General features: G+C 28.9%; 3 protein-coding genes across 3 annotated transcripts; 1 reads left to right on the top strand and 2 right to left on the bottom strand.

The window, feature by feature from the left end:
- The first annotated feature begins 4,065 nt into the window (after positions 1-4,065).
- LOC123292122 (protein FAM98B) lies at positions 4,066-9,565 on the top strand. Its single transcript, XM_044872676.1, has 6 exons — positions 4,066-4,188; positions 4,364-4,569; positions 6,127-6,293; positions 7,340-7,630; positions 8,075-8,275; positions 8,807-9,565. The coding sequence occupies exons 1-6, from the start codon at positions 4,151-4,153 to the stop codon at positions 9,371-9,373; spliced, it is 1,470 nt and encodes a 489-aa protein (XP_044728611.1). The 5' UTR covers positions 4,066-4,150; the 3' UTR covers positions 9,374-9,565.
- A 1,896-nt stretch (positions 9,566-11,461) lies between these two features.
- Positions 11,462-15,482, bottom strand: LOC123292720. Its single transcript, XM_044873434.1, has 5 exons — positions 15,193-15,482; positions 14,494-14,730; positions 13,950-14,115; positions 12,214-12,354; positions 11,462-12,063 (listed from the first exon to the last, which is right to left on the bottom strand). Exons 1-5 carry the CDS (start codon positions 15,460-15,462, stop codon positions 11,462-11,464), a joined length of 1,416 nt encoding a protein of 471 aa, XP_044729369.1. The 5' UTR covers positions 15,463-15,482.
- LOC123293650 (B9 domain-containing protein 2-like) lies at positions 15,482-17,127 on the bottom strand. Its single transcript, XM_044874529.1, has 4 exons — positions 16,963-17,127; positions 16,769-16,894; positions 15,711-15,881; positions 15,482-15,646 (listed from the first exon to the last, which is right to left on the bottom strand). The coding sequence occupies exons 1-4, from the start codon at positions 17,048-17,050 to the stop codon at positions 15,501-15,503; spliced, it is 531 nt and encodes a 176-aa protein (XP_044730464.1). The 5' UTR covers positions 17,051-17,127; the 3' UTR covers positions 15,482-15,500.
- Positions 17,128-21,015: the final 3,888 nt, after the last annotated feature.

The following is a 21,015-nucleotide window of genomic DNA, read 5'->3' as shown; positions in this document are numbered from 1 at the left end:
GTTTATAATATAATTAAGCGGTAGAATGGTACAGTGTTATGACCCCCCCCCCTACTGTATGATTATATTATAAGCAAACATTAGATACCAACTAGACGTTGTCATGGCATTATTTTTATGTGATTTAAAAAACATCTTTTACATATTTTTAATTCTGAGTAGTACTAATTATTATTATTCACTCTGTTTGTTTAATTTTCAATTAATTTGATAATTTATTTAAAAAGAATTTATAAAAATAAAAATTTGTTAATGACAATTGTGTCTTATATATGATTATTATTCTTATTATTACTTGATGAATATAATAATTATTTTATAAATATTAATTAATTAATTAATAATTGATTGTATGATTTTTTATTATTTATATATACAAAAAAAGTATTTATATATAATTGTAAATAATTTTGGCGTGGTTTTAAATAAGTTGTATTTTATTTAAACTATTTTTTTTTTGTTTTAATTATTTTTGACTAATTAACAAAATTTCATCGCAATATTTTATTATTTAAATTTTGTGAAAATGATTACATAATTTTTTTTATTTAGAGAAAGAAAAGAGTATAAAAAATTTGTACTTAATTTATTTATTTTAGAATTTTGTTTATTGTTTTTGTATTATATCGAACGTGTCATGTGTCGTTGGACTTAATATGTAAGGGGATCTGTGCCGAACATTAAAATTGTACTGAGTAGCGCAAAATGAATATTGCAGTTTGAATATTTTTTATTTAATTAAACGATGACTATTGCACTTTATTTTTGGGGATTTTTTTTTTTGATTTAGTTATGTTATCTAGCAATTAGCGGCCATTTTTTGCTTCGCTCATTCGTTCTCTTTCTCAAATATTAGGTTTTGGAGCCCTGTTCTAAGTCATGAATGTCTTTTTTTTTCGTATTCAAAGAAGTCGAGAATCTTATTACTAATTAGTAACTTAAGTCTTCGTCGCCCATTAGTTTATTCTATTTTTAATTGGCTATATCCTATATTAGACCTATATCTCAAACTAAATTAAAAGAAAGTAAAATTTAAGGGGGTCTTATAAAAACACGTGTTTTTCCACCATGATTTTGTTTTTACTCTATCGTAAAAACGGTAGAACATGCGCTGATTATAATGCAAACTCTTAAGTAAAAAACACGAAATTAAAATCCGTCAAGTGTTAGCCAAACTCGTGCCAAGGATCTAAGTAAAACAAACCTCATTATATAGAAAATAATACACATATATAGTATGGCAGTTCAGAATCCTCGATGGGTTTGTAAATACACATTTTTTCGTTCAAATATCTCAAAAAGACAATTGAGGATGTGCTGGCCTAGGAAGTAAAGTTCCCTGTTTTCGAATATTTTCATTCAGACGATTTATTGTTGGCTCAGAAATGCCAATCTCCGCATTAACTTTTTTAATTTTCAAAAGCTTTTGGACCATTAACTTTTCACATAAAGTTTTTGGTTCGTGGTTCAATTGTGTATAGTTTTATTAAAAATTCCCCAAATGTTCTTTACAAAATAAAATTTAAAAAATGACAAAAAAGTTGAAAGGAATTAAAATCTTATGAATATGAATTTTGCGCTATCACTGTATTATTTGTAGTCAAACGAATAAAATGCGAATATTTCACAGTGAAAAAAATGATTTCTGATTGCAGAAATTTGATTGTTTACAAATTGACTGACCATGATTTTTAAAATATTTGACAAGCATTTTTTGATGAAATTATGGTTTCAATACAGAAGGCCTAAAATTCGTGATTTTTTACGTATTTAGGCAAATCAATCGGATCAAATTCCCTGATTATTTTTCGGCGAGTAAAAAATATCCCCCAAAACGTATGTAAGTAATTTTTGACTCAAAGGTTCAGCAAAAATAAAAACGGTCACATATATTTGCTATACTTTTATTTTTTTTACATAAAGATAACATTTCAGTGACGGATGGCAAATTTTTTTTTTTTTGTTACTTATTTATAAAAATTTTCCTTTTATTTATAATAATTCCTCGTGTTTTGTTTCGTACAGAAAGTTGTATATTTAGATGGTTTTATTTTTTCAGAGACATAGTAATTTTTTATCTGTCACTGTTATGTAGTTTTTCTAATTCGAATCTCGTTTAATTAAAGCAAAATAAACAACAAAAAAAATGAAAAAATAACAACAAAATATAATAATTATTATAAAACTAATTTTTTAAATTTTTATAAAGTTTACAAACAATAATAATATTTATGAAAAACAAAAAAATGTGCATTTTACGAAAATTAGAAGTCAAACATTTGTCTTAAATTTTTATTTATCTTAAAAAAAAAAAGAATTAAATAATATTTACAACTTGTTTAGTTTTATTTCTAACCGTTTTATGAAAAATACCAAATGATTGTATGAAAGTTACTGAATTTTTTATACATTTCTATCCGCAGTAGAGGATTTTCTAAACTGATTATAAATTTTCATTTATTGGAGATGGTGTGTGTGGTACACCGCCACGTCGGGGTACAATATTTACCTAAGAAGTAAAGTCACTGAATTCTTTATTTAAAAAAATCTATTCAACCACCACATTTCATTCCACATAATGAAAGAATCGCTTTATATTATAGAAAGTCTTGCAGTGACTTTTATCTTCAAATGAATATTACATCAGTTTTTCGTACACTCACAATGACTCATCAAGAATTCATACACTCATTTAGAACTATCGGAATCAATTTTCAGAAATTTTGAGAGAAACCCTGTTGGAAAAAATGAATAGAATATCTTTAAAAAATAACTTCTATAAGATTTTATATGTGTATTTGTTCACGAAAATACTCATAAAAACTCATAACCATAAAATTCGTCAAAATCTAAGAGGTCTTATGAGTAACATAAGTACCTCATAGAATCTCATCATGTTTCAAACAAAAAGTAAGAATCTTTTGAGTTATCCTACTCCTAATTATATAAATGTCAGTTTGTATGTTTGGATTTTTGTTACTCAATCATGCAAAAACAGCTGAACGGATTTGGATTAAATTTGGCAAATAGATAGTTTAGTACTTACATTAACACATACGGTACTTTTTCCTCCAAAAAATGTTAAGATTCCTGTGAGATAATAAAAAAACTAACTACAGGACGTATCTACTTGAAATTTGGTGTAGTTGTGCTTATGGAACATTATTCCGAAATAATCAAGAATAACTTAGCCGATTTATATTTTAGAAAAATAATTTGGGTTCCGCATCAAAAAATTAAAACCCATGAAATTGTGAACAAAAGGGGATTAAGAAAGGGCAAGAAATGTGAACGCTATAAGGCAGGAGTCTTTGTTTTTAAAGTCTAAATTGCCCAGAGGAGCGGGTGGATAACTGCTAGTATTGGATAAAAAGTAATGAGTTTTAAGTTATTGATTAACAAAAACAATTATTACTTAGTAAATATAGACCGGTATCCAAAGAAAATTTTGTTCAACAAAGCTGGAAAAAATTTATTTTAAGTAGAATTTCCTCAGGAATTCGGAAAAAAATAGTTTTGCTACGATCAGACATCGGACTCAACCCACATAACAATTTAATAGCCGTTTTGAATTGATTTTTTATAAAAAAAAATCACATTTTTTGGGTTTTTTTTTTGCATAAATATACGGCATACCCTTCTCTGTATATTGATAAAGTAAAATTTGTTTGTCTCCAAGACAACAGAGTGATGATGAATTAAATTACAAAAATCGCGAATTAAGTGACATAAAAATTTCACTTTTTAGACATCTTTATCTCGAAAACCAAGTCAAAACTCGAAAATTGGTATTCTTCATTTTCGGTTTATTTAAATGTGTTTGACAATATTCCGTTGTCAAATTGTGGCGCCATAGTTATCGCACTCTCCCCGAGCATTATATGAGCCTGGGATATAGGTCTAATAGGAATCCAATATCGTAAAATTTGGAACACTTTGTACAAAAAAAGCGTCTGCCGAAAATAGTGCTATCTAGCGGTTTGTATGTTGCTACTCAGGTTAAATGTCACCTATGTGTTCATCTTTTTTATAGGTTAGATTCGAACCGGTGCAGTATTGTGAAATAAATTTTTTGCGATACAGTCTCTGAAATAAATTATAATATAATTTATAAATCATCAAATAAATTTAGTGGGATTTTCATTTAAAAATGGAAAATGATATAATCGATTCCCTGAACGATATTAAGTAAGTAGTGCTTGTCAATATTTAGCTTTTTACATAAGGAGTCATTGCCCAAAAAGGATGTTGGCTTTAACACACTACCAATTTACATTTATAATTTACAATATGATAAATTTATCATTTTTATATTAAAAAAATTACGGTATATCAAAATTACTTAATCAAACTTGATTATTAGATATTCTGGGAAATTGAATGTTCCTGAAAATTTAGAAAAAGCTGTGGTAGGTGGTTCAAAAGATGTTGAATATACTAAATTAGTTAGCTATTTATCAAAAGAAATAAAATCATTATATAAATTGGATGAAGAAGTCAATCCAATCCAAACGGCAGCTGATTCCAGTGCATTTTTAATGGAGCTGAGCTCTTTTTTGAAAGAAATTGGTAATTAAGTTTTTACATCTTATGGTTTGTATGTTAAGTAAATTTTCTTCCGAAAAATGTACGATTTTTCAAATTTCCAATTATAGAATTTAGGAATAATTTCTTCAAATATCCATCGATCCTGCCTAGTATATATGTCGAAAATCATAACATTATCGTAAAATAATAAAATAATGATTGGGTTAGTTGACATGGTTTACAGTTTATTTTTAAATGTAAATACGACTAAGAATAGACCTACCTAAAAATTGCACCAGTTAAAATATTCTAAGTGTACTCATCACATGTAATTTTATAATAATATAACACTTAGAGCCCTGGAGCCCGTGACAGTAAAACTGCACTTACACGAATTTCGAAATTTCGCATATGAATCAATACTATTTAACGATTGGTACAATATGGACTAATATTTCTGCCAGGATAAACTCTGGCACACCTCGGCCATATTGTACCTATTGTTAAATAGCAATCATTCACATGCGAAATTTCGAAATCCGTGTAAGTTCAGGTTCACTGTCACCGGCTCCCCGCTTATCAGAATTTTTTAACTCATGTGATTTTATTGAAATAAAAATACATATAAAAATCGGATCCGTGCATTTGTCCCTTGATGTATAGTGTGTCCCCGGATAGAGGTAACTATACTTGTAAATTTCCTTATTTGCATTTTAAGAAAAAAAGTCATTCTTTATAAGAAGTTTTGCTTATTCTGAAAAGTATGTAGGTATATTTAAAACTTCTTAATAATGTAAAGGGTAGCCAAAAATTTGGAATAACTATTTTTATTTTTGGTAAACTACCCTTCTATTTTATAAGTTGGCGAAATGTTACTAAGAAAAGTTACTCGTAATTAAAAATTATGACTCTATACAAAATATCAAGAAGATCCGTGTACTTTAATTATAGCATCATTTTTTATTTGAACAAAAGCTCTAATTATAAAAAACGTAACAAAGAAAATAATAATAAATAAATTAACATGTACTATCCGAGAGAGTAATTTTTTGTGGACTAGTTTAGAAAATTAAAAAGAAAATTTATTTTCTAGGATAAACATTCAATAACAATGGAATTATCAAAGTTGGAAAGATCTTCTTGATATTTTGTATAGAGTCATAATTGTTAATTTCGAGTAACTTTGTTTAGTAACATTTTGTCAACTTTTAAAAAAAACGGTTAAATAAAAAAAAAAATAGTGATACCAAATTTTTGGCTACCCTATACATTATTTAGAAGTTTTAAATATTCCTACATACTTTTCATAATAAGCAAAACTTCTTATAAAGAATGACTTTTTTCTTAAAATGCAAAATAAGAAAATTTACAAGTATAGTTACCTCTATCCGGGGACACACTGTATATTCCGATAAGTTTAAAATTTATGTAAATGTTTATAATTTTAGAGTTCTTTTTTAATATTCAAATTTAGTTAATTAGTAAAGCAATGTAGTAGAATAAACTAATTTAATCTAACATTTTACTGAAGAAAATTTGCTAAGCTAAAATTTGCCCACGCTACGAATTTTTATTAATAATTTTAAATTTTATTAAAAGGTTGCCCGTATGAAAGTCTTACGACAGGACACTTAAGTGATCGCTTAAACAATAAATATGATAAATTATTACTACTAGACTATTTACTAAGTGAATTAATGGCTGCACGCATGCTTAAACTTTCAAATTCCTCTTCAGGTGATAAAAACGAATTGTCTTTAACATTGGTAAGTTTATTATTATAAATATTTCATGATTTTTGAAAAGTCATTAATTGAAAGATGATTCAAAATATGGATATTTTTCTGATTTGGGACGTTACAAAGAGAGTAGAAACATTAAATTAAAAATCCACGATTTTAATAATTATGTTTTACTATTATCTAACCATTTGTTGCTTTAAAAATCACAAAACTTCGATATTTTATATTCATTAAAAATTTTTCAAGTTCTATGAGAAATGTAAAATTATTATTTTTTTGATATGCCAGAAGCTAATAAATTTATATTTTATAAAATAGAAACTGAGAAAAGCCAATAGAAAAATGGGTAATTTTATGTTGGGGATCGTTTGTGTAATACATATGGCCAGTTCAACAAATTCTTAAAAAATCCACCATAACTCATTATTATACCATGTATATATAATATATATCAAGGTATACTAAGTTTAGTCCCAAGTTTGTAACGCTTAAAAATATTGATCCTACAAACAAAATTTTGCTATAGGTCTTCATAAAATCACTTGATTATGCCATTTTCGGTTGTCTGTCCGTCTGGCGCCACGATAACTTCAAAACGAAAAGAGATGTCAAGCCGAAGTTTTTATAGTTTCTTTCGGCTAATGGAGAAGAAAAGACACTGAAAGATTATTATTCAATTTTAAAATCATAAATTCCCCATCTCATTTGGGCTGCGAAAAGTTTTATGTTGGTTATAAATTTTTTTTCCGTACACCCTATTATGGGGTTTCGTTGAATCGGCTTTTGGAAATATAATAAAAATTTTCCATTTCTCCTCAGGCGAATATTTAACCTCAGACAAAAGTTTCTTCAGGCCTGTTTTATTGCTTATGTTTGAACTTAAAACTTTTTGCTTATGGAGACTTTTGTTTAGAAAAAATTAAATTGCCTTTCCTGAAGTTTTAGAAAAAGTGACCGAACGTCCTCTTGTATTTGATTTGTGCACGGGCCCCTTGACTAAATTTACCAAAGTTCTTAATATTTAAATATTAAGTCTAGAATTTCAAATAAACTTATTTTTTACTTTTCAGCATGAAACTGATACAGCAAGAGATTTAAAAAATTTATTGGTTGCATTACAATTTAATAAACCTCCTCCGAATATAACAGCAGCACAATTGTTTCAAAAAGTTGAAACAAAAGTACGTGATTCGCTTAGTAAATGTAGAAATGATTTAATTGGCAAACCAGCATTTAATGGCCATTTATCGGAGAAACAATGGGATAGTTTAACTTTATTACAACAAAAATTACACGATGAGTATACGATAAGACGTGAAATGTTAGTTAAACGTCTAGATGTGACCATTCAAGGTTTTCAAGTAAGTTAGGTTCACGTAAACTTTTGGGAAAAATGAATTTCTATGTAAAGAGCTGTGCTATAGAATGACAACAGTTACTTATACAGGTGCGGGTACTATAATATTGATTTTCTGTACAATTGAAGCCATTCATCGGCAGATTTATGTGTTTTTCAGTAAGTTTTTCTTTTTCTATTGCCATTTACCATATCTGCCATGCATGACTTTTTTTTTAATAGTTTTAACCGTTTATTTCACAGTTTTAACCGTTAATGTTGGGAAATATCTAGTAATCGTTGTTCCACAATTATGATAATTTTTGACGGTCTTACACACGCAAACGCTTCATCATGATTCAACAGTATTCTTTATTGGCCGTCTGCAGGTTTTGCTCGAAATTCATTTTTCATAAGATGTTCTTTTCCCAGATTTATAATGATTAATTTGTTAATTACATTCTTCTAGTGGTCAGATCGAATGAAAGGTAAAGAAGCTACGATTCAAGATATTTATAAGAAACATGCCGCTTCAATGACTACAATACCCGATGTTGATATTAGTGATTTGCTAGCGGCACGTGATGATATTACAATTATAGAAAAGACAAGTAGTGCTTCAGTACGAAAAAATACTCAAACGTCGATCAATAAAGTGATGATTGGAAGTGTAAGTATTTAAAATATATAAATATATTACGCATTAAAGTTCCTTGCTAAAAAATATAAATTTAGCTGCTAGAATCTATCTAAAATTCATACTTTGGTAGCATGAACGTAAATAATATGCCAAAAAAGAATATTAGCTAGCTTTCTGATAAGTTTTGCTACCATACGAAGATTTGCTATAACAGTTTAGGGAGATGGATGCGCATGATTTTATGTTTTTTCAGAATGACAATTACTTTGCCTGACTGCGTCTATAAAGATGCGGAGGTAAATGCAGCCACATTGGGTCAAGCCTGGCTCTGGCTATAGTCAAAGTTGTCTGTCATGTAATCGTACGGATGTTTATGGCTGCCACTGCCGTAGATTGTTGGCTACCTGGTTCACAATTTACAATGAGGTACCATATTTTAGAGAGTGGCGCCTGCTGACTGCAAAGCCATTATTCTAAATTTCATTTTTGTTAAGCAAATACAGTCTCAATCCCAATCTTTTTTTATTATTTGAACGCTACAAATATTATATATTTTTTTAGGTTCCTGATCGAGGAGGTCGTCCTAACGAACAAGAACCTCCTCCACCAGAAATGCCTTCATGGCAACAGCGTAACACTGGAGGAGGCGGTCGAGGGGGTGGCGGGGGTGGTCGTGGAGGTGGAGGCCGAGGAAGTGGAAACCAAGGAGGTTACGGTGGTGGTAACCAAGGAGGATATGGTGGTGGAAATCAAGGAGGCTATAGTGGAGGAAATCAAGGAGGTTATGGTGGAAGCAATCAAGGTGGTTATGGTGGGGGAAATCAAGGAGGAAATCGTGGAGGTCAAAGTGGATATGGAGGTGGTAATCAAGGCGGATATGGTGGAGGAAATCAAGGAGGATACGGTGGTGGTGGAGGTGGAAATCGTGGGCAAAGTTATGGTGGTAATCGAGGTGGTAGTGGAGGAACTTACAATACATATAACCAACCAACTTCCGGTTCGTACGCTGATCAATACGTTCAAGATAGTTCGCGTAATCAGGAATATAGTAATTATAATAGAGGTGGCGGTGGGCGCGGAGGTGGGGGCGGTGGCCGATCAAATTATAATCGTGGTGGTTATCGTTAAATATCGCGATTAACATATTTAAATTAAGTTATTACACAAACTAAAAAAATGATCATCGAAATTCTTATGAAATTCTTTGGAATGTTTTGAAATTTAATCGATAGTTGAGAAAATTTTTAGTTTGTAATGGTCTTTGCTCCTTTCGATTTTTGGAATAAAAATTGATGTTAATAAAATTACGAAATTTTTATTTTGAAAAAAATAATGCATATACAAATTAAAATAATATTTAATTTTAAGTTTAAATTAACTAGGTTAATTAACTTTCGCATTTATAAATAAAAATTAAATAAAATTAATACGTCTTGAAATAATAAGATCTTCAATTTGCTGACCTCCCAAAATGTGAAATGTGTAATCCTCTGTAAATCTGTGATTACTACCAGTGCTCTTGATAATTTTAGTTAAAAAAATTCTTTAGATATTAAGTTTCAAAAAGTATTATTTCAAGAAAAGAGCAAACTATATCCATTTATCTCAAAAAGTTGAAGTTTATAAATCATAGGTGTAAAATAAAAAAAAGTGTTTGAATATAGTGTAAAATTATGTTATTTATATTTACGACCATAAGCTCGAATGTAAAATCGCAAATCAATATAATTTTACGAAAAATACAAATATTTCATTTTATTTTGCATTTAAATATAATGGATTATAATCTTTTCGTTAAGCTTCGATCCAGCTAATACAATATTGTATACTGTGATTGCATTCAGTAATAAATAACGACTATAAATAATTGACTCAATTACCATTTTCACGTGACAAGTAAATTTGGCACAGTTATTATTGGACAAAAATTGGCAATTTAGCTGTTTGTCTTTGTGCGAATAAACACGTACAAACTGTTGTAGTTTATTTACAACCTGTCGCCTTTATTTTTTCGCTGTTTTCGCTGTCCAGAAAGTTTTTAACTTCAAAAGGAACACTTCAAACGGGTTTGTCTGCAAGGGTATTAGGCTGGCCAATAGTGGCACTGTGAGCAAAAGTCTATTTAAGCGTTTATACTAACGTTTATAACCTTGAGCTTTCAACATGAAAAATAACTTTTGAACAAACTTTCTGAAATTATTGATTGTAAACGGACCCGATGCTTATATTTCGATGAATTTACCCATTTTTTCTATGAATTTTGGTATGATAAGATATTCAGAAAGAATTAAGAACTATAAGCAAATATCATTTGGACATGTTAACATTCTCGAAAATTCAGCGTTAAATAAAACAGATGAAGAGTAAAAACCTAGAAGTCCTTGAAGAGTAAAAAAGCCAGAACCTGCAACAGCTTAAAAATAGTTTTTTTAATAAAATATAATTTTGTGTTTTTTGTGCCATTTTAAACAAAAACAAGTGAAAATTAACAATTGACTGTATTAATAATCAATGTTTGCAGTATTTTTAATAAATTACAAGGTTTAAAAAACCAACCTCTAATGGCGGGCTTTTCTCGGCCAATTGTTATAGTTTTTTTTCCATCTTTAACAAGACTTACTAGTTGAAGCCACCTACAAATTTTCAACTCTCTATATTTTTTATAGTTGTGGAGAAAAAGGACACCAACGTGTTGCCCTAATTTACGGGAACACAATGACATATTTGTTTGAAAACTTTTGTTTGAAAAGTGTTTATTTTTTTTAAGGAACATTTATTGCATTTAAGGCCCAATAGATTAACTCTGCCTCATTTTTGACGTCCTCAGCTCGCAATACAAATTTCAGTTCGATATCTCTTTTCGTTTTTGAGGTATCGTGCTGACAGACGGAAGGACAAACGGAAATGGACTAATTTGGTGATTTATGAACCTATACCAAAACCGTTACAAACTTGGGGCTAAAATTATTAATTCTTGATATATTTATCATATATCATATATACAGGGGCCATAAAAATCCTTTGGCATAATTTTCGATTTTTTAGCGCCCAAATGCTATTTGTTTACAGTCCAAAATAGACAAGGGCACAAATTATTTAACATTCTTCATGGTTAAATTGCATTTAAAAAACTTGGTTAAATCTATGAAAATAATGTTGGTCATTCACTCCAATTTGGAATTTAAAACTTACGACATAAATAATTTTAAAAAAGGTTTATTCTATCAATTTAGTAGTACAAAAATAATTTTTATGAATATTTGGTATTGAACAAGCTATTGCCAAATAATAAATAATAAATATTTGATTAGTGAAGATTCGATGTCCAGAATTTAATAAAAATGGATAGAAAAAATCATTTGGTAAATGTAAATCAAATGTTGGTGCTGAAGCAAATTTCAATTGATCGTAATGATAATTAGTTAAATCGTAAAACATTACATTTGATTTTAATTCAATATGAATATTTCCTCCACTCTTGATTTGTTTCATTTCATAGTCTTCCGTTGTTAAAAAATTATAATAAATTGCTAAAATTTTTACACTACGTTTTGTGTCCATTTTCTGCGGTATACGTTCGTATAAAATTTCTATTTGTAATGTTGTAACTAATGAAAAACATTTTATTTCCCCTGAATCAGTATTTTGTTGAGTGAGTAAAGGTGTGTTGTCATATAAAACAGTTTTCCATTCGTTTAGATTGGAACGATTTGCATTTCCATAAACTCCAAAGTATTTATTGTACTTAAAGGTTTTTGCGGTTGTGTTATATATTGTCCATATTTCCCAAATTTGTTCTTGAATTTTCATACAAATTTCTGAAGTATTTTTATAATTTATGTCAACATTTAACTTACATTTTGAGTTTAAATTTGTCCCGAATTTAACGGTAGTGTAATGAAAGTCATCCCGAATACAAAAACCATTTACATTTTGTGGTAAGAGTAAGAAATTTTTTTCAATCTTACTTATAAATTTTTCAAATTCTGGTAAGTATGTTTCATTTAATAATGCATAGCTTTTTAGTTCACCAATTAAAATTGGATATCCTTGTAAATATCCTGGATTTCCACTACGCATTATTGAATAATCTATTACCGTATTATTTTCTTCCAAAAAATTAACTGTATACAGTTGCTTAAATGGATTGTCAATTATTTTTGGATTTTTCACTGTTATTTCGACACGCATATTGGTAATTCCGCCGAAAGTCACGTTATAAAAAATTACGTATTTAATTTTATGTACAATTAATTCGAATTTGACTCGTGTCACATTTTTTTCACTGTAGGTGAAACAATTCTTGAAGTAATCATCACATATGTATGATGTAAATGGAATACAAATATTTTTTGGACATTGCTAGAAAAGAAAGACATTTTCTTTTAAAGAATGAAAATTTTTGAAATCAATAATAGGTAGTTGAAAATTGTATTTGAAGCCAACCCAATTATCTATCCACTGGTAGTCAATCGGAGAATCAAACATTATAGTATGTACAGGGTGTTATTGAATAAATGCTCATAATTCAGGGGCTTACGCCATATAAGTTTACGTTGATATTGGTATACGGAACATGTGTATCCGCAAAACGTGAATCATTTTTTCGGAAAATTCAACGAATTTGACACTAATTCGAGAAGGTATGTGTGAAATTTCTGACGCTTGTAGCTCCCGAAGGACTAAGGCACCTTATACTATGAGTGTAGTAATCGGCGAACTCTTATTCGACATAAAGTTCAATTTTAGGATAAGAGAGTGTTAACTGAACTAGAAAATTTGTTCTCACTTATGTAAATTTAGTCTAATTTGTTACTTTTGCAGCTATGGTAATAGAAATAATAGACTTTGAGGACTAAAGTAACGGGACCTTACAGTTCCTGTCAATTGTGATTTTCAAATAGCAAATCTTCCCCCCCCCCCCCCCCCTTAAAATAGAAAATTCAGTGACTTTCTTCGTCATTTGAATTTTAAGTGATTTATTTTCTCTTGAGAATGTGCGAGATAATAGCAATAAGATATAAGCTTCTAAATTCGTTATTAATATTTAAGGCATACTTGGATCAGCGAATTCTCAATTCAATTTCCATATTACGTTTAAATTAAAAATACTAGAAAATGATTTTACCGACATATTTTCCAACCATGTTGTATTAAATAATTCTGGAGACGAAATTAAATATTTATTTTTAATTTTCTGATAATATATCGATGAAATAGTTTGATCTTTTGCATTGCAATTTACATCACATGTAGATTGAAAGTTTTTTAAAAATAAAATTTTTATTTTTGAATTACAAACATTTGTAACGATATTTATTGGTAATTCTAAAAATTAAAACATTTAATATTTGAAGTATATAAATTTGATTAGTTTGCACTGCCGGGGTACGATTTTTTAAATAACATTTGTGAATTATTCTCATTTCAACATCTTTAAACAATGAAAAGATATGTTAAAATAGGAACAAAGGTATCATTGATAAAAAAAGTCCGATTAATGAATCGGAAATTTTCAATTCAACCAATAGGAATGACTAGGATCCAATTGGAAAAAAATTTGAATCGAAATTGAATCGGATTTTTTTATCAGGGATGCCTCTACATTAGGCTGTTAACATTTTGACCTTTCAAAATTAGCATTTGATACACTATTTAGCATATTTAAGTAAAAGAGTTCCCAGTAAAAAAAAAATTTGGTTACCTAAAAAGTTGATAGTTCCATTTTCAACGCATAAAATTGATGACCCATGCCGATATTTATCTTTTAACATGATTTGTATATCATTTGGTATTTGTTCCAAACCTTTTCTTACCCATTTATTGTTTCTATTTGTCAAATCTAAAATTTCTTTAGGGCTATTTATTTTCTAAAATAAAGAATCTCTAATTAATCTTTGAAATTTTTCCTTCGTGAATGAGTCCCATAGATTTAGTGAAATTGGACTTGAATCGAAATAAATGGAAACTAATTTTATTTGTTTATTTAGTCTATTTAAAATTTTGGGTTAGTTTGTTTTAGAATGATTTAGTTTCCGATGTCTTTCCTTTAATTCAATTTTAAATTCTTGAATAGGTTTAAATCAGATTGAATATGAAATTAAAGTTATTTTTTAATTTCCCATGCATGCGATGAATTTTCGATTTATTAAAATTGTTTTCCAAATCATTATTACAATATGAAAAATTTGTTGAAGCATTTACTAGCCGTATATTTTTACATAAATGTTACAAAAACCATTTCTTACATATGATTGACCATAAAATACGGTTGGCGGTAAATTATCCTTATAAATACAAAATAACCCATTTGATGTAATTTCTATTTTACTTTCTGTATTATTTTTCCATATCCAATTCTCTGTGGTACAATAGTTTAATCGCGACTTTTGATTTGAAACCGGCTCCATGCATTTTGAAAATAAATTGAAATGTTCTTCGGAGCATTCACTGTCGCAACAACAATTTAAATCACAATACTGATCCTAGAAAAAAAGTATTTATAAGTTAAAAAATAACATAAAATAACATATAATATAGATCAATCAGAATTTGCATTAATTTGAAAGAGAATCGCAGAGGACATGGATAAAATTACCCTATAGTTCATTTCTATGTTTAAGGCCCTCAAACACTCGAATCTCTCATTATCTTTGCCTGCATCTCAGGCAGTATTGCATAAACGTAAACAAAATTATTACCTCCAATTTTCTCGAAAATATGGAAAAAGTTTTAGGCAAGAGTTGTAGCAAATTTAATTTAATTCTATTAAATTTAATCCGCGTTAGTTAACGCAACCGGTCTCAGATATAAAACGTACCTATTTTCGATTAAAAAAAATCCAAAATTCAGCTCCCGAAAAAATTTCCAGTATTCGTATCATAAGAAAAATATTTTTTTCAAAAATATTCATTCATTCTTAATTCAAATTAATTAAAAAAACTTACCATAAGATCACAATCACAGGAAGATTTTCGGCGAAACAAAGAATGTTTTTTTTTTGTCGTATTCGAAACTGGTGATTTTGTATCATTTTGTGGACTAATTGTCGTGGTTACATTTGGAATTTCCGTGGTATTTAGTGTAGTACGTTCGGTATTTTCTATGATAATTGTAGTTTGTGGATCAACAGTTGTACAATTATCTTCGTCGCATGACGAATTCGTAACATTATAATCTGTGGAGTTTATTGTCATATCTTCCAAATTTTGGACCATTTTGAATCCAATAATTATAAAAAAATAGACCATCATTTTTATTTATATTCAACCCCAAATTCTTGATAATTACGAAATACAATATATAATTCTAATTTAACTATTCCCATAGATTCTGTGTTTAACTGATAACGATCGGTTGGTGATCCAATACTGTTTGGATCCGATAATTGTGGAGATCCACCTAAAAATTTATTGTTTCATTTGTTTGATATATTCCTATCACCAAGATATAATGGTTTTATTACCTAAGAAAAATTGTATTACTCTTTGAAAAATTGTTCCTATGGGTCGCCAAATATAACAAGTTAATTCGTGATGACCTGGAGATGTAGGTAGATGTAATTGGCCGTATCCAAATGAGTGTATACGTCCATAGGAATCAAAATGATGGATATGTAAATTGATTTTTGGCCACCCTGTAAAAAAAAATTGTAAAATTACTCACAGGTAAAACAAGTTGCATATTTATTTAACAATTTAAGATATTTGGGTCACGCCACAAAATGTTAAGAAATCTCAAAACTTTTAATATAAGTAATCAATTTAATGCGCCTAACATGAGATAATTGCAATTAGAAATGTCATTTTTAACACACGTAGCATAGGAGAAGCGTAGAATCATAAAAAATAAAATTATTCACCGTTTAGTTTCCCTAAAATATTAAATTAAATATTACATTTATATTATTATTTTAAATGGAGGGGTGTATGTGTGTATTAACTGTATTTTATTTTATTGTAGTAGTGTGCTCTACAGTAAGCAGTAAAAATAGAATGGGTAATAAGCCAATAATTTTATAATGGATTGCAGAGAAAGAACTACCTTAAACTTTGGGACACTTCAATGTTTGTAACAAATCCATGCAATATGCCTTTTCTATAATCCGAGATCCAAGCATATTGTTTCCAAAAAATTTTTGCATTAGTCTAGTAATGGCGAAAAAGCTGAAATTCGGTTTGTCTTTTTTTTCCTATCACTGTATTTTCTTTTTCATTTTTTCTGAGGCGAAATTTAAAATTCTGGCTTGAACAATTATTCTACCCTAGTCGAGGAAATTTTTTTTACGTTGCCAGTATGCTCTCCATTTTATTTGTTTGAGGTTTTACCCTAATTTTAAGGGTGGCCGCTAAGTGATAAAGGCGTGTCTTTGTTTTTCTCAGGGTCTAGTTACGTTAAACCGCCTTTTATTCCCTTTTTACATATTTCTCAAGAACCCATGATGTTCGACTAAGATCCCCGTTAGTATGAACTTGTGTCATATAATGCTTCTATACTAAAATATACGAATTTTTCCAATCATACCTTTTATAGTTTTTGATACAAAATGTACATCAATTGGATATCCCCAATAACTAGCTTTTCTATAATTTGATCGACTAACAGATGTTTGTCCTTGTATTGGACCCGATAACAATTTCCATCCAGATCCTATTAAATATGTTTAAAATATTTCGCATCATAAAAATTGTTCCTACAAAGTATTAAAGATCACTTACCAGTTTCTATAGACCATTTACAAAATAAATTTGTTTCTAAAAATTGATATGCTCCACAAATTTGTCCAATAATATGTACTTCACCCATTGATCGTTAACTCTTTTAACTCATTGTAAGCACACTGTTATAAGTTTATCACTTCTCTTTTGGTAATTTAAAATATTATTATTATTTATTTATTTAAAGTCGCTTTTTAACAGCGAGGTCATTAACGACTACTAATTTAAAATAATATACTTAAATAATTTGTTATTGTTTTCATTTTATATACGGTTACCTAGCAACACTATACTATAATAACAGGGAATTCGTAATATACGTTATAGTCTAATGCATTTACGGATTGATCCAAAAGTTTTGGCGCTAGGTTTTTATTCATTCTTCAATAAAGGAGGTTGTTTTGAGACTTTAAAACTGATTTTGCCTATTCGGAAAATTAACCCTTTTGCCGCCATCTTGGAAAGTGACTTTTTTTACGTTTTGGCCTATATCTTGCGTTCTATTGATTCAAATTTGATGATTTTGATATCCTTTGACTTGTTTGCGTTTTATCTTTATTTCAAAGTACACGCTACGATTGATAGTAAAAAAGTTATTCGCGTTCAAAGTAAAAATTTTGTTCACGAGTTTCTTTTTGTAAATGTGAGTTTTTTGCAAATAGTTTTTTAATTGTGCATCTTCTTTTTTAAGAGATATCAACCTGAAATTTTTACAGCATGTTTAGGACGTAAAAAGGAAGGTCAAGTTCGTAAATGAGCAATATAGGTCAATTGGGTCTTGGATCCGTAGAACCCATCTTTTAAACCGTTAGAGGTAGAACAAAAGTTTAAATGTATAAAATATAAAAAAATAAACAAGTTTTGTTTGAAACATTTTTTCGTTAACATCACTGTTTACCCGTGGGGGCGCAAATTAGGTTAGAAACGCAAACTGGAAATACGAAAAATTGCATTTGTTTATACATTTTTTTTATAAGTAATTAACGGTGTCGGATTTGGGCATTCCACGTTTCTAAATTTGGAATGAAATTATAATCCGAATATCCTTCCCTATTATACTTCTAAAATGTTATTATCTATATACATGAATAATATTGGCTCAAGGGTTGTAAAAAATAAGTGCAATCGATGTGGTCAATAGTGCGCCATTTGTTTATACATATACCATGTGTGTTTGTACCATCTAGGCATATACATATCTGTAGTATGACGGAATACATCCGTTTGGTAATGCATCTAAGCGAGAGGTATTATATACATGTATTGAACATTAGTTGGAAGACGCTTGGAGAGTGGGAGTTTTATTTGTTAATATTTGTATACACAAAACTCCCACTCTCTGCATGCATACAACAGAAGATCTGTTGTATCGTATCTGTAGTCTTACAACACTTGTATATAATACCTCTCTCTTATGTAATCTGTCATACTACAGATATGTATATGCCTAGATGGTACAAACACACATGGTATATTACACGTGTACATACAGAGTATCTTCGAAACACTGACACTATAAAAGTTATAATATAAAGCACCTGGACTCCTTGATATATATACATACACATACCGCATTTAATTTACCAGGGCCGTAACGAGGGTATATAGTATTTATGTTGCGCCTTATATATATCGGGATCGGATCTAACGATTTTGATAAAAATTCGTATACTGATAGTATTAAACATAAGAGTAAAGGCAAAATGGGGGAGAGTCGCCATAATCGTGTCATTTAATTGATAAACTTTTTAAATTTATTCAACTGATCATGAGTATCAAATTAAAGTATTGAATTCTCTCTACGTTTCCAAGAAAAACATGCAACTCAATACTCTCCTAAATGATACTGGTGTATTTTGTATAAGGAACTCATTAACTTCCAAAATCGAAATTTTGTTGATAATAAATAAAGTAAATATTACAGAGTAATACAAACAAAATTGGATTAAAATTGTAATTATTATTTATATATTCGCTGTTCATTAAAAAGTATCAAAAAGTATCATATTGGCAATTTTGATAAACCAAGTATGTAATCCTACTAAATTTGGGTCATACTTTTTAAATTTGTGATCAAAATTTACTAGTTTTAATTGGTTCAAGAATGTGGAGTCCTGGTCCCGGATTTAAGCACATAAATGATAGCTAGTATAAAATTAACATCACAGCAGAAAAGAATGACCCACAATTAGTGGGTTACGAAAAAAATTCCAATAAGATCGGATCAAATTTGCCTGTGTTATCAAAAAAATCGATTTGTTAACTTCATGAGAATCCAAAAAATTTAATTTTGCTCTATCACATTCAAATTTTATCCAATTTTGTTAAACCAAGTATGTAATCCTACTAAATTTGGGTCATACTTTTGGAAAACTTTTTCATTGCATCCCCTTGAAAATCGTAAAAACATACCCTCCTCCCAAATCTTTATTCGACCCGAAATAAAGTCAAACTGATAGAATCGTTTCATGTATAGGTACGGGGTATAAAATATTAAGACCATATTATCGCTCGAAAAACTCTTCATCCTTAGTCTTATCAACCGAACGTGTAGGTGGAAGAATCTAATACGAAAATATTTCCTAACGAGTGCAAGCTTATGTGCTCGTCTATTTGATGCCTTTCATAAACTACGACGCACAAAATTTCGATTTTCGATAAAAAATAAAACAATGATAATTAACAATATTTAATTGTGTATTTTTCTTATTTTGTAATATACATTACATCCATTCAAAAATGAATTATTTAATATTCACTCTACAAAGATTGAAAGTACAAATATTTTTACAATTAATATTTGGACTTCAAGATTATTATTGTTTATTATTTTTTTTAAATAATATGTATTTTTTCAAGTTTTTCTTTATTTATTTTTAAATGCCAGTACTTAAATATATTTTATTAGATAATAATTAGGTAGATAATATAATATGATTAATATAAATTAATAACATCTCTCTTTCAATCAATTGAATTTTTTAAATAAATAATTTCTTTTTTTTTCCATAAACAAATAATTTTTTTAATGATCTGTTTTAACTATTTCTTAATAGTTTTGAACTTACTAAAGTTACTGACTTAGTGCTTAATTAGGGTCTTGTGTTAATACAGGTTAGTACTTGACAAAATACTTGACAAAAGCAAGCAACTGACGATACATAAAGATAACATAATTCGAATTTATCAACTTTTGTTTGAAACATTTTTCTCGGTAAACTCACTTTTTAAGTTATTTGACTTAAGGAGTCATGCATGTACTTTATTAATCTCGGACGATATCACAATTGTTTATTGTAAAATTTCTTAAGATTCAGTTTTTGTTGATAAAAATACCCTGTAACCTTAAATTCGTATTTTTATAAAAATATTTGTCGGAAAAGAATTCAAGTTCTAAAAGTAGAGCTTATCCGTCTTAGCAGAAGTAATTTCTAGATGCCATGCCCAATCTTTAGTTAAATTTTTTAAAGGGTCAATCTTTAAAAAAACTTTTATGCTTTTGACATCACTTTTACTTATGAGGAAAAGTACATCCGAGCAAGGATTGATTGAAACCACAACTTCTGGCGTTAAGAATGAGACTCTAATCAATTAGGCTACAAGTTGACAGTGCTGTAGCAAATATATCTATTTGTATCTAGAAACATATTCGGGTTCTTGAAAGGAAAATAAAAAATTATCGTGTGAGATTTCACTTTATGTAACACCAGGAAGTCAAAGTTAGTCTATTTCCTAAGGTTTGTGAGAATATAGTGTTTAATCTATCTTCTAATCCAGACTGCCCTAAAAACTAATTTATCCTGAGAAATCAGCCTCATGCGAGAGTCGGTGTGCTGAGTTTTGTTTTAAAGACTTTTTGGTATTTTATTATTTAATAGAAAGCGAAATTTTAATTTATTTCCTTTTTAGATTGGCCTGTAACAGAAATTATTGTTTTGAAAATATTAAAGAATAGTGAAAATTTCGATATATACCCACAAAGAATATTAAGATTTGATAAAGAAAATGTGGGGAGATACGGATGAATTAATCTTTCAGACTTTTTAGACAAAA

This window comes from Chrysoperla carnea, chromosome 2 (assembly GCF_905475395.1).
Source record: "Chrysoperla carnea chromosome 2, inChrCarn1.1, whole genome shotgun sequence".
Taxonomy (NCBI): Eukaryota; Metazoa; Arthropoda; class Insecta; order Neuroptera; family Chrysopidae; genus Chrysoperla; species Chrysoperla carnea.
The sequence above is the reverse complement of the archived record's forward strand: the minus strand, read 5'-3'. Positions and strand labels throughout refer to the sequence as shown.